The sequence below is a fragment of the Saccostrea echinata genome, unplaced genomic scaffold (genome assembly GCF_033153115.1).
Source record: "Saccostrea echinata isolate AGI-Se365-2 ecotype Australia unplaced genomic scaffold, CSIRO_AGI_Sech_v1 ptg000001l, whole genome shotgun sequence".
Taxonomy (NCBI): Eukaryota; Metazoa; Mollusca; class Bivalvia; order Ostreida; family Ostreidae; genus Saccostrea; species Saccostrea echinata.
In genome coordinates, this window is record NW_026889750.1 from 5,205,421 (window position 1) to 5,232,691 (window position 27,271).

Sequence of the window (27,271 nt, forward strand, 5' to 3'; positions counted from 1 at the left end):
AGTTCTAAGAAATGAGAGCTCTGTTAATTTTTATATCACAGACATGGACATAACAGAATGATAAAATATGCCAACAATTTACTTGATTTTTCAATCTACCGTGGTTCATATTATACTTCCTTATTAACGTAATATTACATTTATGTTTATCAAATAATTTGATTTTTTTTGGTCTTGAAATGCTTTGTCGATATTCCGTTTTTATCCGCATAAAAGTATTTCGCGGGTCACTGCGAAAGCGAAAAAATGGCGGCGCAGGGTACGTGAAAGCATGGCAATATTTTGTTTTGACATTATTTTCCTTTCTTCTCATGTTTTTAATACACTGTGTATCATAATCTTGTTGATACCACATAGTTTAAAAGATATATTAGCAAATATTTTACAAGAACTCTCCACATAGCACGGAAACAGACACCATGTGGAACGACCTATATTGGTTGCCAGAATTTTGACCCAAGAGACGTTATGTGGAAGCTAATGTTTCAGTATTTAAGTGCCAAATATTGCACCAAAATTAAAAGAAAAAATATTACATGCATTAGAGGTTCTGTATCATTCACAGTTCACGATACATTCAGGATATTCTATATTTGTTATAGAAATTGATGGGATGTGTTGGGAAGAATGTATGTTTTAATTTTAATGGTGACCTGACACCGTAAACCTGTGCCATTATTTAAATTTTAACATATTTGAACATTTTTTTCTCAGAATTATTCTTAAAAGTTATTCATATGTCATTTGGCCTATGAAGGTCAAGGCAAAGATCTTGAAATCATCTCGTGTGATTTACCTACTTTTGAAATAAGAAGTTAGTAATCCCTTCTAAGAGCTGAACAAAAAGTCATATTTTATCAATTTTGAAATTGGGTATCTGTTTTACAGGTAAGAAGAAGATGAAAGGGAAGACTGTCAATCTGACAGAGTTTCTGTCCGATGACAAAGGAGGAAGCCCTGCCCCAACATTCTCCTCCAATAAGATTGATTGGGCAGCAGAAATGGATTCCAATGATTTGGAGGGTGGGTATTATCAGATGTTGATCATCAATCCATGTGTATATTTACAATTGCAGAAAATCAGATATTTTTCTGCAAGGATTAGTATATGAGGGTTGTCCCAAAAAGTCATAGATGGGGAAAATAATTTTGTTTTTCATTGCTGAATTAAATTTCTTTTCTTTTCAAAGTCAAAAGCAACATTTTATGATAATGAATTTCAAGTTTCATGATAATAACACATTTAATAAGAAAATAATGTAAAAATGAAGAAGGCATATAAATGTACTTCGGCACACAAAAGCAAACATAATGTAATTTATGTCTCATAACGTCATGATCATTTTTAAGTATACTACAGTCAAACTTGCCATAGCAGTCACCTTTATCCAGCGGTCACCTGTCCTATGCCGCCATTTTATTTCCTCCCAATGAATTTTCCTATATAATGTAACTCTATTAAGTAGTCACCTGTGTAACGCGGTCAGCGGTCGTCAAATTTCATGTAAAGTCGCCGTTTTACCTCGTATGTAGCGACCATTTTGTCCGATCACGTGACCAGATCTAAAGTCAGGTGACTCCCAATTTTTGTCAGTAATGTAAATAATTGGTCTTGTGTAGCGAGATCATGAAAAAAAATAATTGGCCTTATTAAAACCATTTAAAATATTGGGTAATTTGTTTGTTTATTTAACAAAACTAAAAAGGGTGCTAGTGACCGAAAAGGTTATCGGGAAAACGGATTTACGAGAATCTTAATCTTATTGAATTGGAATCTTTAAAAAAAAAATTCTGAATGAGGCCAAAAAAAATAATAGTCTTGTTTCCTGCTACCCGACCTACCCTATATTTTAGCCCCCGACCCTAAAGTTTTTTTTAAGTTTTGGAAGAAAAAAATCGGGAATTTCTGCAATTTCATTGTTCTGTCACCGTAATCGGTTTCCGTGTTAACACAAAACAAGCATTTCATGAAATTCTTGTTTTAAATATGGACTTTCATAAAATACCACTTGAGTTGTGCATAAAAAGAGATGAAATTTAATTTTAAAAGACAACGTTGACCTGTGACATGTTTAATTTGAACTTGTATTAGTTCATATCCAAAAAAATGCTGTCGGAAAAAAATTAAATAAAAATATAAAATAAAATAATTTTCCTACCTACCTACCCTATTTTTTTCAGGCCGGTAGCAGGAAACAAGACTATTATTTTTTTTGGCCTGATACACAAGGCATCCTTATATATTAATCTATTAATGGATACAATAATTAGGTGTTTCTTAATTATTAGCTCATGTTTGGCATGGCCAACGCCGATAGGTGTAATTGTGTAAATGCATGACAGACCGTTTTTAACACATAAGAAACGTATTATTTGTAGAAACCTTAATTAACTGTTTTGTATATACAATGTGTCCTGATTATCATGATTTTCAACTAGGTAAGACGACTGTTAGGATTAGTCACGCTTCATTGGTCACAACACCTGTGAATTTGATATCAATTTGTATTGTGCACTGCTTTGATAAACTGAAAATATTATCACTTGTCTGTTTATTACGCTACTATTTAAGTACAATTATCAGGACTAACTAAACTTGTTTTTTTAGAGGCAGTTTAGATAAAAAATACATTATATTTTATTCATGGCACAACATGATAATGTAATCTTATAATAAAAGAAAGTTTTGTTGTTGTTTGGAGGGAGGATAATGCAGTGCCCCATTAGACTCAATATATTTTTTGTTGGAGTCATCAAATTTATCTTGAACTTAATCTTGAGACTATTTAAATTAAAAAAAACACATCTTTCTTTTATATTCTATCATGTAGTGTTTCAAAACATCGAACTTACATAAACTGGAAAAGAATTTTTCTTGAAAAAAAATGAATCTCTTTTCAAAGGTCACCTCTCTATAAAGGTCACTTTTAATGGTTCCTGCAGGTGACTGCTTAATACAGGTTTGACTGTATTCCATGTGTTTAATATTTGTCTTTTAAGCTTCTCGTTATTTTTTCAAGTGAAAAACCACTGTTGACTGAGGGACTCAATAAAACCCACCAATGTCCATAGTTTTTTTTTTTATCAGATTCAAATTTCAGTCCTTGAAAGGTCGCCTTTCATCGTAAATGTAGGTAGCAGAGAATTCACAAAGTTTGACATAGATCGTGACCCATAACATTCCTCACTGTCTGAATTTTACAAACAGTACTCTACTTCTTATATGCGTAACTATTTTTTGTACGGAGGTAAAAACTGTCATAGAATCTCTTAAACCATTTAAAAAACCTTCTCTACTAGCCTTTTAGTGTGTTATGTCATTTTTGTATCATTTTTTCTATCTCTGAAGTGAACAAACCACATTTGAAGCAATTTTATTACATCTCCATGGGCCGCTAAAATGTTTGATGACATGATTTGCAGCAAACTCGATTCTACCAACATTTTGAAAATAACAACACCAATCCTATTGACATGAAAATTTGGCATAGTACTAAGATTTTGTTTCTGATTTCATAAATATAGATTTGAGTTATTCCGGATTTTGATCGTGCGCCAACAGACCATATGGGCCTTCCTATATATTGTCATAATATTATTACTATTAAAAGATATATATTTAAAAATGTACTATTTTAAAGAATATTGAATAAATTATGGCTATGCAAAATTTGGTTAGAATTGGTTGAATGTTTACAAAGTTATAAACATTGTGTACAACTTTTTGGGACAACTCTCGTAGATATTTTTTTTATCATGTTAATTACATGAGTGAATTTGATGATCCTTGTCAATTTTAAGAAGGAACGAGATCATTTTTAGTGCCTAAAACTTCAGCAATGATATTTCAAGAACATTATTTTGTAGACTTGGATATAGACATGCATAGATCAATGATTGACCGATCTAAGTTGCCAACCGCCCCCAAAGCAGCACGTGGTCCGGATATAGATCTCAGTCGAGTTCCCACTCAGCCCCCCTACACAGCCTTCATTGGAAACTTGCCCTATGAAACTGTTGAAGATCACATTGAAAATTTCTTCAAAAGTCTTAAGGTTAGCAAAGTCAGATATTTTAGGAAATTGTATGGTGTGGTAATACGCACTTATTAGTTACCATGCAATGTAACACAATTGCTGTGTAGTATTAAATTTTATTGAATTGATTTTAGGTGGTAAATGTGAGGTTGCCCACAGACCAGGGACGGCTGAGGGGCTTTGGATATGTGGAGTTTGAAGACAGGCAATCATTGATAGATGCTTTGGGAATGAATGACGAGGTAAAGATAGAGGGATAATTCATGTAAAAGCATAGGAGAAATCTTATTTTTTGGTTTATATTAGATTACGGAGATGTGTAATGTTGCCTTTGATTTTATTATATCATTAAAAAAAAGAATAAAAATTATACATCAGTATATAGAATGACCATGATAATGGTTATTTGAAACAGTTTAACAAATAATGTAGTTATTAGAAAATATCTGAGAGTATTGGGGGGGGGGAACAAATGCCAGAAACATTGTTAATTTCTTTGTAAAGTACTTGTAGTTAACATATTTTATTTTCTTTAATAAAGATGATGGGAGGAAGGAAAATGCGAGTTGACTTAGCTGGACAGTCTCAAAATGGTAAGCCTGGGTAAAATCTTAATAAAAAAAAAGACAATGAGCAAGAGTCAAATGATATGTTGAATAAAATTTATGCATTGTAAGTATCTCATTACAGAAAATCAGAAAAGCGGATTTGGAGACAGAAGAAACGAGGGTCCTGACAGAACCGATTCGGACTGGAGAAGAGGACCCCCAACAGATTCAGGTAAAGATGTCCTGATTTTTGTCTGATGTAAATAAGCAGCATTTCTTAGAACCTTTCTTAGTTAGTAAAGAATATATGTAAAATAATTTTGCCTGCAAACAGGTTCAGTTAGTGCTTATTTTACAATAGTGAAGAATTTTATGATAAGCAAACAAGACATTACTTTGCCTGGTATATGAGTAAGTAAACTTTTTCTGCATTTTAATTTTTTTTTCCTTTTCAGAATTTGACAGAAATGACAGGTACCAAGACAGAAGAGGCGGTGGTGATAGATGGGGAGGGGGAAGAGGGTTTGAAGATAGGGGCCCGTCAAGAGGATTTGATAGAGATGATAGGGGCCCACCAAGGGGATATGACAGAGATGACAGGGGCCCACCAAGGGGATATGACAGGGACGACAGAGGCCCACCAAGGGGATTTGACAGGGACGACAGAGGCCCGCGAGGTTATGATAGAGATAGGGGATATGACCGTGACAGAGGTTTTGACAGAGGTGGCCAGCGAGACGACTGGAATTCCCGAAGAGATTATGATGACAGGGGTCCCTCAAGGGGCTATGATCGTGATGGGGGTCGGGGATACAGAGACCGAGGATATGATCATGGAGGAGACCGTGGTGATAGGGGCTTTGACAGAAGGTCCAGGGATCGATATGATGACAGAGGTATTGATATGTACATTTGATTTTCGTCTTTTTAGATCTAGAATGTACTTTTAATTATGTATCTAAAATACAGTCAAACCTCATTATCTCGAACTCGATGGGAGAGAAAAAACTTAAAGATATCCTAGGATTCAAGATAGCAGGGGTAAAATACTTAAAGAATAAGTGGTTTGGACTTCTAAATCACTTCGACATATCCATGGTATTTGAGATATCAGTGTTCGAGATACCGAAGTTCAACTGTAGTAGGATATGTTTTGATATTAGGAGTTTTTATTTTCTTTTAGATAGGGGATTTGGATCTGGTTTTAGAAGAGATGACAGAAGAGATGATGGTTATGACAGACCTAGGTATGGTAGCTAAATCATGATATACTAAAATTACAAAACTCAGAATTTAGGTAAAGTTTCTGTTACAGCTTTGTATGAAAAAAAAAAAAAAAAAAAGACTAGTATTATTATTATTTGAAAAGAGCTGTCTCAGCATGGCATTAGATTTTGAAGAATAATGTCCAGATTCCAGATTGAAATACATTTTTAGTGCTGAAGTGTAATTTTGATCCATTGCAGGTATGACAGACAGAGAAGTCCAGAGGCTAGAGGTTTGTTAATGACAAATTCAGATTACACCAAATTTTTCATAATACATGTACAGTAAAACATGCTTATAGAAAAGTGCCAGTGGTGAACAATTTTGATTCGTTATAAAGGTAATTTGTTATATCTGTTTAGCTTTCAATATGCTTAAAAACTGCGGGGATAAGTATGAGTTCATCATGAGTGTGTTTGCTATAAACCTGTTTTATGGTATAATGCTCATTTATTGAGAATATTCACAAATATTGGTTTTGAGATGTAATCAAAGAAATTCTTTGATAGAGAATTTCACTATTCATAGAAATTTTAGATGCATTGCAAGAAAGTTACCTAAAATTTTGACAAGTGTACATTTAACAAGTAAAGTTAATAAAGTACATGTATATGCTGCCAAAGTCTATTGAATGGGCACCACCATTTTCATGGCATCATGTCTTTGGAAAAGGTGGAACAAATGTTAAAATACGTTGTTGGTTTACAATGAAAAAACATTTTCATTCTTACATAGAGATGCCTGCTGAGAGACCAAGGTTAAACCTACAGCCCAGAACCAAACCAGTAGAAAATGAAAGTAAAAAGAATGAAGAGGGTGCACCAGAAAAGAAGGCCTCCATCTTTGGAGCAGCCAGACCTGTAGATACAACAGCTAGGGAGAGAGAGATTGAGGAGCGACTGGCCAGACAGAAACTCGAGGACTCACGGAGGACCGAGGAGGAAAAAGAAAATAGAAACATGTAAGAGGCCTATCAGGAATGTTATTTCAGTGTAACATGTAATATTTACAAGGGTTTTTTTTACCATAGAAATACAGATGTATTTTTTAAAAAGATTAGAATATGTCTGATCTGTGTTAAAGCATTTTTACAATGGTTTTAGAGAAACACTGACTCTCATAGAGAAGAGATATGTCCTTGGTTGATTCTTACTACAGAACTTGATTATGCATCAACAGAAGTTTGCATTGAATTACACACACAAAACTTTGTATCTGATATTGTATGCTAAATAATTCAAGTAGTATAAAACTTTTATAAGCAATCAGTTTCTAATTACTTTCTGCTTCAACTTTATAAATTTATTGTTAAATCCAATATTGTAGAGACATGCAATACATATCTTGTCGTGAAATGTTTAATTTTCATTGCTTTTGCAATGTACATGTATCAAGAAAGCAAAATGTACTATTTCTCAAGTAATTTTCCTAGATAATATTTCAAAATAATCCTATTTACAAATGCAGATATTTTGTCTGTTGACAAATATAACAAAATCGTGTGCCTATCAGATTTTTGAAGTGGAATTAAAGTTTACAGACATTTATGAACTGTGTTAATTTTTCTTTGTAGAGATAGGGATAATAGGCCACGCAGGGATAGCGAGAATTCTCAAGATGGAAATAGACGTAACTCACATGAGGGCAGCAGACGAGAGCGAAGACTCAGCAGCAACAGCTCAAACAAAGGAGGACGTTCAGGCAAGTGCTGTAATTTGATGCTCAGGCGAGTATTGTAATTCTGTACACAAGTGAGTATTGTAATTTGATGCTCAGGAAAGTTATGTAATTTGACACTCAAGCGAGTATTGTTATATACCTAATAGAGGTGAAACGGTTCACTGCAGTATCAATTCACCATGGTATTTTTTCTCAGTTTGATACACAGTGCAAAAAATAAATATTCGGTTTGGTTCATTTTTTGGTTGAGATTGTAATTCATTCAGTATTGGCATATCTTAAATACGCTAATCAGCAAAATTAAATTTTTGAAACGTAAATTTCTTTTAGGATTGATAGTTCCTAAAATAACCTTTAACAGTCAATTAATTCTAATCAATTTCTCCAAGTCAATTTGCACGTAGATTAAGTGACTGAATTTAGTGAAACAAAGCATAAAAAATGTTGAATTTGTTTCCTTCTATCAAAATGTATCAAAAATAACAATACTGAGACAAAATTATATGTCACGTATTGTATTGTGAAGGAGGCGTATTGTTTCACCCCTAGTATATGTACCTGAGTAGAAGGTTCAATAGCTTTTCAGGTTTATGAAAGTTAATATACTTTAATTAAGAGTTATTTAAAATCATATTTGAAGACAGAGATATGAAAGAACATCCAGCAGTAAGTGCTCACGTGTAAGATCTTGGCGTGTTAACCTTATAAAGTTAATGGAATTGTTAGTTATTATGGTTAAAAATACAACCTAAAAAAAATAATTGATAGTTAAATGTTTTTTAAATAGCAAAATTAAGAAAGATGAGCGATAAAATAGTTCATTACCAGGCAATAGTTCAAGATATTTTTAAAGTAGAAATTCTTGTACAGGTCCTTCACATGGGCGGCCCAGAAAAGACAGTGAAAAATCCAACCACTCGCAAGAGGTGTTCTCTGGTGGGGAGGATGGTAGGGAGGAACCCAAGAGTCCACTGTCTCCCGTACACAGAGAGGATCCGGTGAAACTCATGCCAGCCCCTCCCCCCACAGTTAATGCCTGGACGAAACGAAAAAGTGAATCAGCCCAGAAACAAGGCCCGCCTTCTGACGATGTGAAGTCTCCGCCTAAGTCCTCACCACAGAGCAATTCCCAAGTCCCTGCCAAGAGTGAATCTAAGTCAAATCCTACACCAGCAGTATGTACTCGGATTTCAATTTTAATTTTTAAGTTAACATGAAGACTGATATTTGATAAGTTTTTGTTCTCTCTCTCTCTCTCTCTTCAAATCTGTTATTTTATACATAAGAATTGTGACACAATACATGTTAATATTAGATTGGGAAAGAGTGTAAATTTATTTTTATCTGTTTGTCTGTTCAAAATTAAATTTGGCCATAATATGAAGAAAATGTAAATGAAGACATCATACATGTAATTCATCAAAATGATTAATGTCAATTTGTATATGGCTTCACATTTGAATATTTAAGGTTTTATTGAAAAAGAAAAAGTTTTATGCTAAGTTGATAATGTTGACAGTAGAAATGAAAACTGAGTTTAGTATTACTAGTTGGTCTCTTTTCACTCAATTCCATAGACACTTTTTTTATTTTGAACTCCTTCAAGTTATGACCTTTTTTACCTGACTGGCACGTAACTAATACTCCATTTTGATGGACTATTCAATGTGAAATTATTGGTTTTTTTTAGATCATTTATTTGTATTCTTAACTGGTATTATATACAATTATGGATAGGGAACGAGCTTGCGAGGTCGCTATCATTTTCTGTGTCAGGTCAATATCACTTGACATGTCCTTATAAGCGCATATTGACCGTTCACCGAAGTCCATAATAGTTATATTATATAATCACTCAAAGTTAATAAGCTGAAACAGTCATAACTGAACAGACTTGGCTGTCATTACATCACAGTGGCAAAAACATGCTTCTTATGTTATGACGTCATGTTCTACGATTATGGTGCAGCCATGCAATATCATATTCTGCGGACACACTTTCACATTAATATAACAAAAGGATGAATATCATGTGACATCCTTTCAGCCAATGAAAATTATAAAAAAAAAATCTTATATAATGTCATGTTTTATCGCATGGATCCCACTGCTTACCATTATAATGTCCTGTTTTGTGTGATGTTAAAGATCAATTTTAATAGCAATTTCCAGTATCAATTTTGCAGTTTTTGAAACATAATCCATTTTTTAATCATGCAATGCAAATGTGAAATTTAATGTATCCACAGAAAAGCATTGTATTTGCTACAAAATTGGATAAAGTTAAATTGACAACTCATGTTAAAGATAGGAAAAGAAGTTCTCTGATTTTCATAGTAATTACATAGGAGTATATCAGAATTTATTAATTTAATATTTTAGGAACCTCCAGTAACAAATGCTTGGAGCAGAGGCAAACCAGCAGACTTAAAGTCTTCTGAATCCTCCAAGAATAGCACGCCTCTTAAACGACCAGGTGAGGTGTTAGTTTTATTACTCAATGCAAGATGCTGAGACCAAATCCTCCAAAAATAGCATGCCAGCTAAAGGCCAACCAGATGAGGTGTTATCAATGTTAGTACTCAACACAGGGTACTGAGAGGCTGACCAGATTAGGCAAAATCAGTGTATTTAGTACTTAACACAAGATGCTGTGTGAGACATTGAGATTGAACACATGAAACAAAGGGCTCACTCTTGTCAAATGTATCTGGTATACTTCGCAATTTTTTGTAATTTATTTTGCTTTTCTGATCACATTTTGTCTGGCATCCATCTGTCTGTCCATCTGTCTAGCTGTCTGTCTGGTTGTCCATCTGTAAATTTTTCACATTTTCGACTTCTTCCCAAGAACCACTGGGCCAATTTCAACCAAACTTGCCACGCAGCATCCATGAGTGAAGGGGATTCAAGTTTGTTCAAATGAAGGGCCACACTCTCTTTCAAGGGGAGATAATCAATAATTAGTGAAAATTTGGTGTCATTTTTATGCCCCGCCATGAATATGGCCGGGGCATATAGTGTTTATCATGTCCGTCTTCCGTCCTTCTGTCCTTCCGTCTGTCCTTCCGTCACACTTTGCGTTTAGCTCTGTTCAAAGCTCAGTTTCAAAGAAACTATCCAAGATATTTTTATCAAACTTCATATGCTGATAGATATTGATGAGAGCTATGCAACTGCATCAACATTTTTTGACCTTGACCTTTCCTTTGACCTTGACCTCACTTTTCTTAAATTAGTGTTTAGCTCAGTTTTAAAGATACCATTCAAGATAGTGTTATCAAACTTCATATGCTGATACATACTGATGAGATCTATTCAACTGCATCAACATTTTTTTGACCTTGACCTTTCTTTTGAGCTTGACCTCACTTTTCTTAAATTAGTGTTTAGCTCAGTTTTAAAGATACCATTCAAGATAGTGTAATCAAACTTCATATGCTGATACATACTGATGAGAGCTACTGAACTGCATCAACATTTTTTGACCTTGACCTTTCCTTTGACCTTGACCTCACTTTTCTTAAATTAGTGTCAAACTTTATATGCTGATACATACCGATGAGAGCTATTCAACTGCATCAATATTTTTTGACTTTGACCTTTCCTTTGACCTTGACCTCACTTTTCTTTAATTAGTGTTTAGCTTAGTTTTAAAACCATTCATAATATTTTTATCAAACTTCATATGCTAATACATACCGATGTAAATTTTCAACTGCATAAACAATTTTTTTTTGACCTTGACCTTTCATTTGACCTTGACCTCACTTTTCTTAAATTTGTGTCAAACTTCATATGCTGTTACATACTAATGTAAGCTATTCAACTGCATCAATATTTTTTCACCTTGACCTTTCCTTTTACCTTGACCTCACTTTTCTCAATTTGTGTTAAAATGTTGCATTACTAATATACCCTCGGCAGGGCATTCATGTCCTATGGACATATTTCTAGTTTAAAAATCTTTTTCTCAAGAACCATTGGGCCAGAAAAGTTGAAACTTATGTGAAACTTTTATAACATTGTGTAGATTCAAATTTGTTCAAATCATATGAATATGGAAGCATCTTCAGATGGTTTACATTCAAGTTTGTTCAAATTATGACACCTAGGGGATGGGTTGGGCTGGAACATGCGATCAAAGTTTTACATATGAATATTTAGGAGTAAAAATCTGCTGAGGAAGAATGACAAGTTCATATTGACTCAGATGGGTGTTGTGGCCCGTTAGCCTCTTGTTCATTTTATTGAAACAGGAGTTTATAGTATGAGACACATATATTTTATAGTTTTCCAAATCAATAAACTAATACCATATTTTTGCTAGGTGGCTAGATTGCAAATGGAAAAGTTGATTTTTTTAAAAGGGTAGAATTAGACAATTTCAGCATTATTGTCTTTTGTAGAGGAGAGAGGCAGTTTCCCAGGTGAAGGAAGAGGTGGATCCAGTAGGGGTGGGAGAGGACGAGGGACACCGACCCGTGGACGAGGAGGGAAACAGAGGTAAAGTGTGAACTTCAATTTATATCAGAGACAATGTGTATAAGTGTGAACTTCCGTTCATATCAGAGACAATGTACATAAACATGAATGGGCAGAATCAGAAGTATTCTAGATAAAGCTCAAAGACCCTCTATACACTAAAGCAAAATGATTTTCAGTCAATAAAAAAAATCATATTTTATAAAGTGTGAATATTGAGATTATCTGTTTCTTTTTCAATATAAGATGCCTGATATTTACCCCCCTGGAAAAATTATAAAACAGCAAAGTATCAATGAACAGAAATCACTGTTGTTCCCTAGAGTTAGGAAAATACATGCAAATAAAGTGTTCAATTAATTTATCTTGGCCTTAAAATATTAAGAATCCTGAAATTGATAACAAATTGAGTAATATACATGAAATGTTCATTTATTTTACTTTATATGCAAGGGCAGATCACTCTAATAGCAAAAAATACCACAGAATCGGAAATGTATAGAGGGTTCTTAGCTGTTAAACTTGAAATCTATTGATAAAGCTTTATTGTTAAAGTTGAAATATTTTGTACCTTTAGAGCTCCAAGAGAAAAGACTATCCCCCAGTCTATAGATGAAATGCCTAAATTTGAAGAAAAGAAAGAACAGGTAATTTACATGGTTATGACAAAGATGCACCTGTTAAATATTTTGTTAAGTTCTGTTATCTATAGTTAAAACAGATTTAGTGCATTTTACCTTTATCATTTTAACTTTTGAACACCTTTCTACTTCATTTTATGTAAAATATCTTTTTTGTGAAATATAATCAACATTTAATTCCTTCAGGTGTGGACGGGTGCCAACAAGTTTGCTGGCCTTGTTGATGATGAAGAAGACAATATGGAATAGGAAATGGGCATAAATTTGTTATATCTTTCATTGACCTTTTTAAAAATGGAAATTGGCTTTTTTATTGATTTTAATTGTTTTGTAATGACTGACATTACAAACTGAACTTGGCAATTAATTTATGACAGGAAAAAAAAAAGATATAAAACACACAAAGTTATTTAATTTAAAGAATAAATTATACTAGTCCTGAACTAGTTTAATGTCTGGTTATATATATATACTGCATTTAATTGTTACAGAAATAAATGGAAATGCTATTGTACAAATGCACTGTTAATTTTTCAGCATGGATTCTTAATCTTTGACAATCTTAATATGTGTTTCGAATTTATGTTTGAAGAGTAAATATTAGGTGTATGATCATGCTTGAGTACCTTTGTTTGTCTAAAGGATATATTCATATTTTAAGTAAGAAATTAATTTAATATTTTGGCTTGATTTTGATTAAGAATGTTACCAAGTTTATAGAAGTAACCAATTTATAATTTTGTTAACTTGCTAATGTTCTTGAGCTGCAATGATGTGATTAAGGAATATTATGAAGAATATGGAAAATTAAATTTGTGTATATTTTTTTATATTATTGTTAAGACTTCCCTTTTTCCAGTTCACTGCATGTAATGTGTAAAAATAAATAAAATATTAGCAGGTGCTTTGATTCAAGGTCTGTTCATTAACATTTACATATCAATCTTGTGGCAGTACCATTGGAAGGTGTTAGACAAGTTAAGGGTAGTTATACAAACATTATATAAGCAATATGGATAGTGATAATTTTGTTATAGATCATTACTTGTACACCAAAAAACTGTGTCAGTTGTGAAAAAAGGTATGTTTTAAATATTCTTTTTTGTTCACAAACTGATTACAGTTGCAAAAAAAATCTGTATCAAATAAGAAATGTTTCAAACATTCTTTTGTGTTTACACTCAAGATTTAGCACACACAAACTGTATTAAACATAAAATAAGATTTCTGTAACTATTTTATTTCCATTATATTCGCAGTGTTTTTGTAGCCTAACTTCTGAGAGCTCCAGAATCCACATCAATAGAAATTTTCATCAGCATTTTCAAAATGTTAGTATAATATTTTTGATCTCCAAGAAAATTGTTACACATATACATGTGTATATACATGTCTGCATATATTGTATTTTGAAGGATTCTTTCATTATTAATGTTACTTTTAAAATTTTACCTTTTTTGCATCCTTTTCAGGACGTTTAATGTTTTGATCATTTTGCTTGTGTGCTAAAGTTTACGGAGACCTGGTGGACACATTATATGATGTGTATTCCACTTGTCCACAATTGTAAATATTCCATGCTTCTCTGTATCAAAGGGTATTATATGTGAATGTATGAATGAATGAGTAATAAATAAAGAAAACAATAAAGTTTGGTTGTGTATTAAAATAAGGGTTTAGTAACTGACCAACAGGTTGATATGATCTTTTTAAGTCACCTTGATCACTCGCAATTTTCTGTATAAAATTTTACCTTCTAAAAACGATTGAAAACTAGAGGTATTGTGAGCACTGAGCTCACAAAATGATAACGCCCCCTCCCCCCCCCCCCCCAGCCTTCCATATGTTTATAATGGCAAAGTCCATGTTTTTCTATGAGAGACCCGAAATATGTGTCTGATCAAAAAGTAAAATGGGAACTGCACAACAAAGATTCTTTGAAAGTATCATTAAGCTTTATTCAGTGGTATAAGAGGAGTTGCGGATAAGAGATGTATACCCCTGAATATTATAGAAAGAATGGCAGTGTCTGTGTTTTGCTATTGGAAACCCGAAATATGTGTCCGATCAAAAAGTGATATAGGAGGTACACAATAGCACTATGTAACAAAGATTCTGTGAAAGTATGAAATTTTAGTCAGTGGTATAAGAGGATTTGTGAATAAGAAATGTGTATCCCAAAGGACGGACTCTCCCATCACTATACACCTATACATGATACTGCTTTCAAAATTAGATGAAGTCCATACTTTTTATACACCCATCTTTTGACTGGCAGTATTATGGGATTTTCTATCCGCCCGTATGGTTACCCATCTGCTTGCATTTTCCTACCTGGGTCAAATCTTCACACATTGAGCCTAGTACCTTCAAACCTTGTCAGTTGCTGCATCTTGGAGGGGAGGTGTGTTGCAGTCCAAATGTAGGCTACTATGGCCCCATTTTGAAATTCTTTGGATATACATAGACCCTATACATGAGACAAATTGCGTCCAGATCATTCCTTGCATTCTGTATGGCTAAGGACTCAGTGTTGCAACCCATAAGTAGGTCGGCAAGGCATCATTTTGGAATTCTAAGACTATAATAATAAAATCATGTTCCTGCCATATTCTGCACACTGTGAGGTTTAGGATCATCACATCTTTCAAAAGCTTTGATTAAAAATTTAAATTCCATGCTAAATACAACATATTGAAACTACATGTGTAATAAAAACAGTACTTAGGCCTGCTGATATGACATGGGGTTGTTTTGAATGTATCTCAATGAGCAGGAAGCATAAAAAACAAGATGTGTTTGTGACACACTGATACCCCTGTATGGCAGCCCAGGGCCAAGTGTAAAGTTTTTCAAATATAGGTCCAAGGTCAAGAGTTCAGAAATTGGTACCCAAAGAAAGATCTTGTCACAACGAATACACATGTGAAATATGAAAGCCCTAGCACCAACCATTCAGAAAACATGGATCAAGGTTAAAGTTTTTCAAAAGTAGGTCATACTCCAAGGTCATGATGTCAAAAATATTGGTACCAAAGGAAAGGTCTTATCACAAGGAATATATAACTGAAATATGAAGGCTGTAGCACCAACCGTTCAAAAGTTTTAGGCAAGGTTAAAGTTTTTACAAATGTAAGACAAACCCAAGTCAAGGTCAGGAGGTCAAAAATTGTTGGTACCCAAAGAAAGGTCTTGTCACAAGAAATATACTTGGGATATTTAAAAGCACCAGCACTAACTATTCCAAAGTTATGAATAAGGTTAACTGTTTTCAAAAGTAGGTCAAACTCCAAGGTCAAGTCAAAATGTCACAAATTTTGTTACACAAGGAAAGATCTTGTCACATGGAATACACATGTCAGACATGAAAGCCCTGGTACCAATAATTCGAAAGATATGGCCAATGTTAAAGTTTGGTAACATTTTGCAAAAGTCGGTCAAACTCCAAGGTGAAGAGGTCAAATATGTTGGTACCCAAAGAAAGATCTTGACAAGGAATACACGTGAAATATGGGGGCATAAAATGTCAAAAAAGTTACTCATTTCCACCGAGCTTTTTTGATTAATTGAGGCAAAATTATGCACATATTCCCCTCCCACAATATGCATGCGAAATGGCAAACGAAGCAACCAAAGAATTTGTTTGTTTTTATGAACTGCATTGTATGTTTTACAACATACAAGGTTTATACTAGGTTTATATTTTTATGCCCCCGTAATCAAAGATTTCGGGGCGTATAGTTTTTTGCTCTGTCCGTCCGTAGCTGTCCGTTTGTCTGTTAATCTGTTTGTCTGTTAATCTGTCCGCAAAAAACTTTAACTTTGTCCATATCTTTTGGTTGGTTAGAGGTACGGTTTTCATTTTTTTGCACGTGTATTCTTTGTGAAAAGGCCTTTCTTAGGGTACCAATATTTTTGACCCCTTGACCTTGGAGTTTGACCCACTTTTGCGAAATTTTATTAAACCTTAATCTAATTCATGACTTTTGAACAGTTGGTGCTAGTGCTTTCAACTTCACCTTGATAAGACCTTTCCTTTGGTACAAATATTTTTTACCTTTTGACGTTGACCTTGGAGTTTGACGGGACCCAGTTTGACCTACTTTTGAAAAACTGGAAATCACACCAAGTCACGACAGATAATGCAGAGAATTTCAACAGGGAACACAATGAGTCCCTTCATACTCAGCAAAAGATACTTGCTGCAGATATTACCAAGGCAAAGATGTACAATCTTCATGTTGAGAAGTGTACTGTAAATGGCATGGTATCCGCGAAGTCTCTCGTTTGAGACCGGTAGAAGAAATTTCAATCGGAGAGGGTGGGTGGTTGCACAACCAAACATTTTTAGTTGGGGGGGGGGGGGGGACTACCTAGCAAAAATTCCTTGACTAGAAGAAAAGGTAGTCAGACGTTATTATTGTGATAGAGCAAACTTTGTACACTTCTTAACTTTGTTTTCTATGGTATACTATTTATCAGCAAAATTTATTGGGGGCACGACCCCCCCCCTCCCCCGTTACCCCCTACCCCCTCCGGTTCCTACGTCCATGTGTTTATCTATAGATGTCTTTGATACAGAGTTCAACATAGGATTTCATGTTCTTAGCATGGACGAATCAGGACTTTTCCTGGGGAGGGGATAGGTCCATGTTTTCTCAAAAATAATCCGATTCGGAAATTTTATTGAGCAAAAACAAACAAACAAAAACAATCTAACAAACAAACAAACACCCCAGAAAAAATGGACACTCTTTCCTATGTGAAGGGTAGATCCAATGTCATATATTACTTTATGAATACATATTAAATAACTCAGAAAATCACGGGGGCGGGGGAGGGGGTTCCAAGAGTATCCATGCATACTTAAGTAGGATAGATGCCACAAAGTTCAGGCAGACGCAAACAGTAACACTGCAAGAAAGGTTTTATGGTCTGAAACACGGGAACACACACACAGAGAGAGAGAGAGAGAGAGAGAATGAAGAGCTCTTAATTAGCAGAATGTTATCACATGTCCTAGTTCCATGTCGCTAGCCTTGAAGCGTTTTATGTCGCCAAATTCTACTATGAAATAGATCGTTCAGGAGAATTGTACACCCGGACACTCATTCCTACAGGATGTGGACTGTACAGGAATGAGTCCGTCTAATTCACAGTCATCTAGAGAAGGACCTTCGAATATCCGAATTCTCCTAACCCTTCCTTTTTTCTGACATTATAGTATTTGCTTTTCTTTTTCTGAGAAGAGCCTTTTGCCGTTCATTTTCACTGATACTAAAGCCCCCACTCCCCATTCCCTAATATTTACCGGCTGTAGTATGGTGGAATCCTCTCCCGTTTTTGTACCGAAAACAAAATAGTCTGCTGTCTGTGAGGTTTCATCAGAAGTAAAGAACCATGCTCGAATGTAAATCTGTCCATATCAAAGAACGTAACAATTAAGGTCCCCAGAAATGAAAGCAGATTTCAAATCAATCTTAAGATTTATGCCAATTTTTATTATTTTTTTTAAATTTTGTTATTATTATTAAATTATTACTATTATTATTATTTTTTAATAATTTTTTTTTTATATTTTGGCCGTTGAAAAAGAAAATAAAAACTTCGGATTTTCCACAGTAAAAAGACTACAATAGTTAAAAATATTATGAAATCATATTTCACGTTTTTGCTATTTCATTTTTGTTTATTTTTGTATTATTCAATTGTTTAAGTGTTATTAGATATTGTTTGTTGAGGGGGGGGACCACTCTGAATCACTTCTTGTGTTAATGAAACATTTTCAGGTAAATTGGTCACGATTTTCTAATGAGAGAGAGATAGAGAGGTATACTACGCATCTGAGAATTATTGATCCACACCTCCTTTTTCAACTTGAACCAAGCGCCCCAAAGACCTAGATCAAAGAGTGCACTGAGCGGCCAGGTCAAAAATGAATTTCTCTATTTTCTTTGCAACTCCTATTGTTCCTCTATGGCCTCAGAACGAAGCAAACAATCAGTTTATTTACTATATTTGCGGAGGAATTGTCCTGATATACTTTTTGGTGTTGTTTATTGCGTCCATATCAAGGAGAAATGAGGTAATTTTTTTCTTAGGCCTAGACCAAATCTTTAAATAACAAATCTTTCAACAGACGAACAGTACTTATTTTTTGTTTTACTTGTCATTCTTGTCAAGATATTGTTTATTTAGTGCCTTTCTAGCAAAAAAATATTTGAAGGGTTTAATAAAGCACAGGTGTGATTTTCAGGAATTTTAATTCTTTCAATTTGGTTGAAGGCACAGTAAACAACATATATATGGTACTTTTTAAGTATTGTAAATTCTGGTAATCTGCAGGCATGCATTGTGGTTATTCCTCCAAATGAAACATACCATGATGAACACCTGCTACATAAATACCTGCTGGAAATAAAAACCTCACTTAGACTTGGTAAGAAAAATATTTAAATTAGAAAGTACCAAAGACTACATATTCTCTTCCCAAAAAGCATGAATAAAAGGTAAGGTATTATTGTCCATCAACAAAAACTTAGCACTAGCTGGGTCACAGAGTTTCAACTTTCAAGATTGTATCATTTAGTTTTGTGTATATGAACATTGAAGTAATTCTTTGAAGGATAAAGAACCATTAAAACATTTTTCTTTTAAACTGATTGTTTTGTTCCGTTTTGTTTTTTTTGTTTGTTTTGTTTTGTTTTGTTTTTTTTTTCTGGAAAGGGGGTGGGAAAAAAAGACTACCAAAATTTTAATTGAAATACTTGTAGATTTCTTTCTAAATAAAAATCATTGTTTTTTTTTCTAGGAAGTAGTTGTCATGCTTTGGCAAGAGTTTACATTCAGTTGGTTGGCAAAAAGAGTTCAAGTCCATATTATCCTGTTGATGCATTTTATTCCGGAAGATTTCTTTTTCAAAGAGGTTGCAATGATATATTCCTTTTAAAAGTATCAGGTATGTATTCTATATGTAATAGCTGCAGAACTGTAGTGTTATACTATAGTTTCATATTTCAGTCTTTGAGCATAAGGGTCCAAGACTAAAATATAAAACCATAATGCTATATCTCCGTAGCTAGTATTCTAATAGTCCTAATTATTGATTTAATCAATTGGTTGTGCTGTATCCCCCAAGGGTTGTCCATAAAACCCAGGGGCCAGGGAATGTTCCTGCCTATTATGATATAATCTCCCTGATATTCCTCAAAGTTTTACATAGAAATATATAGGAAAAATCTTTAAAAATCTTCTTCTCAAGAACAGCAAAGCCATGATGAGTCATATTCATATGGAAGCATCCTCAGGTAGTGTAGATTCAAGTTTTTTCAAATCATAACCCCCGGGGGTAGGGCGGGGCCACAATGGAGGATCAAAGTTTTACATAGAAATATATAGGAAAAATTTTAAAAATCTTCTTCTCAAAAACAGCAAAGCCCTTATTGATTATATTTAAGTGGAAGCATCCTCAGGTAGTGTAGATTCAAGTTTGTTCAAATCATGATCCCCGGGGGTTTGGCAGGGCCACAATGGAGGATCAAATTTTTACATAGAAATATAAAGGAAATATGTTTAAAAATCTTCTTCTCAGGAACAGCAAAGCCCTTATTGATTATATTTATGTGGAAGCATCTTCAGGTAGTGTAGATTCAATTTTGTTCAAATGATAACCCCCGGGGGTAGGCTGGGGCCCAATGGGGGATCGAAAGTTTTACATAAGAACATAGGAGGATCCACAATTGGGGATCAAATTTTTACAAAGGAACATATGGCAAAATTTTTTTTAAAATCTTCTCAAGCACAAGAAAGCCATTTGTTATATTGATATGGAAGCATCATCAGATGGTTTAAAATCCCCCCCCCCTCCCCCCCCCCCCCCCCCCCCCCCCGGTAATCTTTTCAATACTGAAATGATTTGTGCATTTGCCTGCCCAATTTGCTCAGGTGAGCGATGTGGCCCATGGGCCTCTTGTTTAATATCCTCTTCTATTTCGATTCTTATGGACAACCCTGCAGCCCCTTTAAGGACATTGGCAAGGTTCCTGGTTATAGTATAGAATTTTTCAAGAACTCTTGAGTAGGTTTAATTGTACTAAACAAGCTTTATTCTGGATTGTTTAACCTACCAAGCCAACCTTCTTTTTTAGATTTTGTCAAATCAGTGTTTTTGCAATTCTCAATGCATTTCCTATGTAAAATGTTGATAAAAGGGAGCTACATAATTTTTCACCATAATATTTTTCAAAAACCCACTTATTTCATATGGTTTTTGTATTATATACATTATTGTATCTTCATTTCCTATGACTTCTAGATATTTTGGCTGAAAACGTATATATAGAAACAGGACAAGAACATACCGGCACCGATCTTAATTTTTGAGTTACTTCCCTTAACAGCTATAATTACATACTATTCATAATGGTCAAGAGAGTCAGACTCGTTGATTGATTCTATCATGTAATTGACTGAATTGATTGAAACACATTGTCATAAAAATATTGGCATGGATTTATTTCAAATTTTATTCGTAGTTACTAAATGCTGCTTCCTTCATACAACCTGAGAACTGATCTCAGTCGGTCTACCTTTCAGCGTATGTCACATCTTTGCCCTTCCCAGCATACTGAGCATAACTATGGTAAATGACAACCTGTTGGATCTTGGTCCCCTGAATACAATTCACAACAAAGCCATTACTAATTTTCTTTCTTGCTGTATAGATGATTCTACCCGTTGAAGGAAGTACATGTGCTTTTGTTTACCTCTGTAAACATATGCTTTATTGGTTTTCACCGCTTAGAGAATTCTACACGGGAGATCACTCTCAATCACTATTTCATAAGTGAAAAAACCCATGTATTAAACCTTTTTTCTCCGGAAAACCTTGACTTGCCAATGTCCTTAATTTCAATTGGAAAATTTATTAATAATGGGAATAAATACAACAATCAATTATTTATTTTTATCCTTATAAGTTATAAGAGTATAAAATTTATGCTTTTTTTAATAGTTTAAAAGAAGAGTAGAAATAATATAAAAATATTTGTGGAATAAATTAGAGAAAAACTTTTAAAAAGTTATTTTTTGTAAATCAGACTACATGTATTACTATTAATATCTTTGAATACAAAACACTGCTTTTTGCAGTTGAACATAATGTTTCTACCTGCGGTATTTAAAATTGAAAATAACAAATACTGAATATATTTATTTGATTTTACAGATGATCTTGGAGAAATGGATGTTGTTAACTTCATAATTGTAAAGAATAAAAAAAGTAATTGGTAAGATATCTATATCACAGACATGATGTTACACTCCATACATTACACTGCATGTGAAATATTTATTAAATAAACTTTTTATCTCCTTTTGAAGAGTTCCAATTTATATATTTTTACATATTTTTTACAAATTCAGGTCTTTTTAGAAAACTTTCATACAGTAGATTTCAAAGCTCTACTGCAAGTTCAAAGTCTGATAATTGGTTTTTAAGAAAATGTAACTCTCAATGACTTTCATACAATGAAAAGTGTACCCAGAGGTGTCCTCATTGAAAACACTCAAGCTATTAACAAATTTTAGATTGTTTTGGGGTTAACCAGCAATGTCTTGACTGTGACTTCTTATCCAAAAGGTCAATTAGAAAAAAAAATCAAGCCTTTGAGTATTGGTTTGGCTGTTAGGCCATTATTTTCATATTGAATTGTCTATGGATTTCTCCATTTACCCAATCATGACAAAGGGCACAAGGGGCGACAGGATGCTTTCACCTCCATGGCACCTGATCCCACCTCTGATGTTTCAGAGGTCCGTATTTGCTCTGCTCACAATTTGTATTGTTGAATTGGACTTTTAAACATGTCAGATTGCTGTTCATTATTGTCCCATTTCATTTCAGTGGTTAGGAGTGCCTATATTACTAACTTGTTCAATACTTTGACATACCCATTATTGGCAATACAGGTATTGCTAGTTTGCCACAACAGTTACAATTCATGCATGATCCTTTAATATTGTAATTCTTCTATTTAAAATATTAGTATGATATCCTCAGGGTAAATAAATAAGTTTTCATCTACACTGGGACAGACAATGATAAAAACTTTCTTTACAGGAATCCTGTTGATGTGACAGTGATGCATGTAGCAAGTGGAAAGAGATGGAAAGTCCATCACAGCATTATAGATATAGACCAGGGCATTTCATGTGATGCTGGAAAAGAAAACCAAAGTACTGGATTGAATCAAAGGTAGACTGGTTCGATAATGTTTAACCTGATTATAAAAGATATATTAAAGGTAGCATAATTTCTCAGCATACAAGTAGCCAACCACTGTACTACAGTAATGTCTATGCACTGTTATTTTTCTCTGTAGAAAATTAAAATCAATTTTTTTTATCATCAGAACTGTTGGTCAGTATTGGCAGTTGCTGCTGATGTACCACATGTGGCTCTCTCCTTCAACAACTCCCATTAGATATGGTGCCTACACCACCAGGATCCATGTCCTTTTTGTATGTTGGGTCCTTTCTGTTCTGACGTTAACGACTCTAGTGTTTTTTATTGTAACTCCCCAGAAAAAAGACAACAACATACTTTTAGCCATTGGCTATGCCTGTCTTGTAACAGTGTATGCAACTCCAATCTTGGGTTTTATGAAGCTAATTCTGCATCTTGTCAGATCTGGGTCCAAAGAAAAGATTAGTGAATACAAAAAATCACTACAAGAAAAATGGAGAGAAGACAAAATAGTGTTGAATATAAATATTCCAGAAGATAGGCAGGCTGTGTGCCAAGATAGCACTGTGTTTCATAGTATTTTGACAGTGAATGAATCTCGGTATAGGTCTTTCTCAGATCAGTTTCACAGTATCTTGACAGCAAATGAATCAAAGCATAGGTCATTCTCAGATAAGTTTCACTCCATTGTGTCCGTAGGTAATGTTGTTGAGACAAGCCAAACAAACTTTCCAGATTTTCACAGTGTTTTGACTGTTACTGAATCGCAGGATAAAGCTTTTTCAAATAAGCTCCCATCAGATGTATCTGTGAGAAAACCTTTGCCTTTACTTCGTAAATCTGAGGACCGTAGTTTTCAGTCTATTAAATCAGACAGAGATGATGAAACAAGCAGTACAAGGGTTTATCACTTGTCAAGGTCTTCTCTTCAAATACCCAGTACTGAAGAAAATAGTCAGATGAAGACATCTTCACCTCAAAAGCCTGGAACTGAGGAAAAAAGCTTGATAAAGACATCTTCACTGCTAAAGCCAATTACTGAGGAAGAGGGTTTGATAAAGTCTTCTTCACTTCAAAAGCCTGGAACTGAGGAAGAAACCTTAGTGAAGATCTCTTCCATTCATCACGAAAATTCACAAAAAATCTCCATGACCTCTTCCATACCTCAGAGCAAAATCAAGTTGGAAAAACCCAAGTCTGAGTCTGTGGAGCTTATAATACCTTCACCAGAGATGACTGCCAGACAAGTAGCACAGAATATTGTGACATTTGTGAGAAGAGTTTTTCATGAAGCTGTGGGTGATACTTTAAGGAAGAGATACAGTGAGACCATTGAGTGTGTGCAAAAATCCCTGGAGATGTTGTACATTGCCTTGAAGGAAGAATTGTTACCTCGTCTTGAGTCTGGAATGAAAAATTCAAAAGGTGATTGGAAACATCAATAGAGAATTTAGAGTCAAATCTGCATCATTTGTAAGAAAACGATATGACTTCTCAGCATCATAATATGGTTATCATATGAAATCTTGAAATAAATTCTGAAACAAGTTCTTTTAATAGGTGAAGAAGTTTTTCTTGATGAAGATCAACAGAGAAGTATCATTTTAAGCATGATGAAACATGTTAAAGAGAGAGTGGCTGTGCATTCTAACCTCTCAACTGGAATGGTTTTAATGATTTGTGAAGAACTTCTTAGTTATTCAGGTATGTGTCTTTTTAAAGTAGTTATCATTTAAAAGTAGTTATTCCGAGTGAAAATGGAATAGTTATGATGAACTGCTCAATGTATTTCTTTTTAAGTTACTGAATTACTAAAAAAAACTACAATGAAACAAACCGAGGAAACTTTAAGCATCTACAACTAACTGGTTGAATAATGGTTATCTTGTTTAAAATATACATTTATTAAAGGGATGTGGGAATTTGACAAAGAACATAAAGTTATGTCCAGCAAATTTCATGAAAATCCAGGTATGTATTTAACTTGGTTCATTTATATTGATTGTTTCTATGATCCTTTCAACTGGTACTGTTTTGTTCTTTAATGAAATTTGATACTTTATATTGAAGTTGAAAATTTGGAGAAGCTTATGGAGTCCTTCATCTTCAAGGTAATTCAGTCAGCTTGTGAGACAATTTATCAAACACCTGTGTGCCTGCATACCAGTCAATATCTGTCTAGACCTTATTCCCTGAAAAGTGCTATTCGGAATGTTATAGAAGGAGACATTGCCAGGGATCATGCAGTCTACAGTCTGTGTTGTGACATCACTGAAGAAGCAGAACAGGAAGTGACATCAGAACATCAAGTTCCTGAAAACGTTTACCTGGAATTCTGTATAAAACAAGCAATACTGAGAAAATTAAAAAAGATATGTAACAGTGGGTTATTGTTACCTGATGATGAAACAAATCTAGCAGAAATCAGGTCCAGACTGTACAGAAAGTGGCACAGGGAGGGATTACAATCGGAGATGACTTTCAGTGCACTACTTGCAGAAGTTCTCCTTTTGAAGTATGCAGAAAGTTTGGACCAGGAGGGAGTCCTGAAGTTGTGTGACATTCTACAAAATGAAACAGATTTCCAGTATATGCAGCAGATGATTAGGAGGATACTGATTATAGAAGTAGACAAGAGTTTAGATTTAACTGAATCTTTCTTTGTTTCCTCTCATGAATGCCAGCAAGATTTTGAAAGTGAAATTGAAATTAAGGTAATTAATTAAAACAGCAAATCTATATATATATACATACTCCTATAGTGCCATTTCCTTTCATATATAGTTTTCTCATACCACTATTAATTTCTTAACTGTCACCATATATGAATTGTTCTATTAATTAATTAATTGATTAGATGAACAGGACATTTGAGTCTTTGAGGAAATCTCAAGAGACTTTGACCCATAGAGTGATCTATGAAGAGCTTCTACAACACAGGGGAAGCTACCTTGTGTCCAACATGCTTCAGGAATTAGAGCATGAAGAAATGTTGAAACAAGCCATACAGGTATTTCTTTTCCATAAAGACAAAGAAGCTGGATAATTTGTTTTTCTGAAAGAAATTGCAGGGTACTGTACACCAATTATTAACAAGTTGAAGGGCAACAATCTTTTATTAGCGATTTATCAGTTTGAAATCAATCTGCGACGATTAATTTTCATGACTGAGGAAGCAGCGATTAATATTCGCAAGTTAAAGTAGGTCGCAAAACTTGCGAATATTTTTCGCATGCAAATAAAAGTTGGTTTACATTATTTGATAGAAAATGAAATGACAGAAATTGAAAAGTAAAATATTTTTTGTAGGACAGTGTTTTCATAACTGTTGACAGAGATGAGACAGATATGAAACTTACCGATATAAAAGAACTGAAGAAAGGTAATGTGACTTAAAAGTACTGGTTCTGATCATTGATATACATTGCTTATACTGATATAGCTACTCACTGAATCTGTAGAAAACATTTATTTCATTTAAAATTAATTAAATACTGTTAATCATTTTGATTTCATGATGCTAAAATTTTGTGATGTGTTACAAAGACACCACTCATAGTATGATCTGATTGAACCTTACCTCACCATGAGTTAAATTTCAAGAAAATTGATAAATTGTAAACATAGTGAAATTAAAACCATTATGTTAATTTCCTAGTCTATAGTATTAAGAGTCAGTGCTTCCATTTTAGATCTGATTCCACTTCAACGTTTCCTGACTTTTTTGGAAAGTAGAAAGAAACACAGAGAACTGTCTTCATCTTTCTTCCATACATGTTGGAAATTTCACAAGCATTTCATCACAGAAGCTTACCAAACTCTGACCGAAGCTGCTTTGATGCTAACCGAGGATTCTGTCGACAAGACACTAACACCCAAAATTTTGTACGAACTTGAATGGGATATGACCAGAGAGAACCGCAAACCACTTGCAGGTTACTGGATGTCACTCTTTGCGATATTTCTGTTCTCCACGACTCTGTTTAACCTGGTTTATGTGGCGATGACTGGTGCACAACTGACGGTGGATCAGATCACTCAATGGTCTGCATGTTTCCTTGTGTCGGTGCTTCTATATGGACTGATTATAGACTCATGTATTTCCATCTTCCTGATGAACTGAACAATTAAATGTAGAAGCGGTTAATGAAGAAGTTAAAGAAATTTAATAATTTTATCTTTGTAGTTACCCCATAGCCACAGAATTGGGTTGTATTTTTTTTATTGCATGAGTGTTGTTCTATTTGGCATGAAAATTACTTTGTTATCAAATATATTCTTGCAATTTTCTTTTTAGTCTCATGAATCACTCATGTGACCTATTGCTCTCTGTTTTCGTCCATTGGCAGTCGTCCATTAACATTTGAA

At 34.1% G+C, this 27,271-nt stretch overlaps 1 protein-coding gene across 1 annotated transcript; it reads left to right on the forward strand.

The window, feature by feature from the left end:
• The first annotated feature begins 230 nt into the window (after positions 1 to 230).
• LOC133181901 (uncharacterized) lies at positions 231 to 27,146 on the forward strand. Its single transcript, XM_061316557.1, has 28 exons — positions 231 to 259; positions 889 to 1,023; positions 3,868 to 4,055; positions 4,172 to 4,279; positions 4,579 to 4,630; positions 4,728 to 4,817; positions 5,041 to 5,491; positions 5,773 to 5,832; positions 6,052 to 6,083; positions 6,587 to 6,812; positions 7,425 to 7,552; positions 8,402 to 8,706; positions 9,914 to 10,007; positions 11,941 to 12,037; positions 12,594 to 12,663; positions 12,844 to 12,904; positions 18,579 to 18,742; positions 19,003 to 19,096; positions 19,469 to 19,615; positions 21,884 to 21,944; positions 22,778 to 22,912; positions 23,070 to 24,328; positions 24,464 to 24,607; positions 24,815 to 24,874; positions 24,974 to 25,617; positions 25,761 to 25,913; positions 26,213 to 26,285; positions 26,596 to 27,146. Exons 1-28 carry the CDS (start codon positions 247 to 249, stop codon positions 27,024 to 27,026), a joined length of 5,475 nt encoding a protein of 1,824 aa, XP_061172541.1. The 5' UTR covers positions 231 to 246; the 3' UTR covers positions 27,027 to 27,146.
• The last annotated feature ends 125 nt before the right edge of the window (positions 27,147 to 27,271 follow it).

What these genes read in the sequence shown, in the direction of transcription:
- LOC133181901 (XM_061316557.1), top strand. An exon ending in GGACGAGGAGGGAAACAGAG is followed by an intron (nt 12,038 to 12,593) that starts GTAAAGTGTGAA and finishes TTGTACCTTTAG; the next exon opens with AGCTCCAAGAGAAAAGACTA. An exon ending in TGTTGAAACAAGCCATACAG is followed by an intron (nt 25,914 to 26,212) that starts GTATTTCTTTTC and finishes TATTTTTTGTAG; the next exon opens with GACAGTGTTTTCATAACTGT.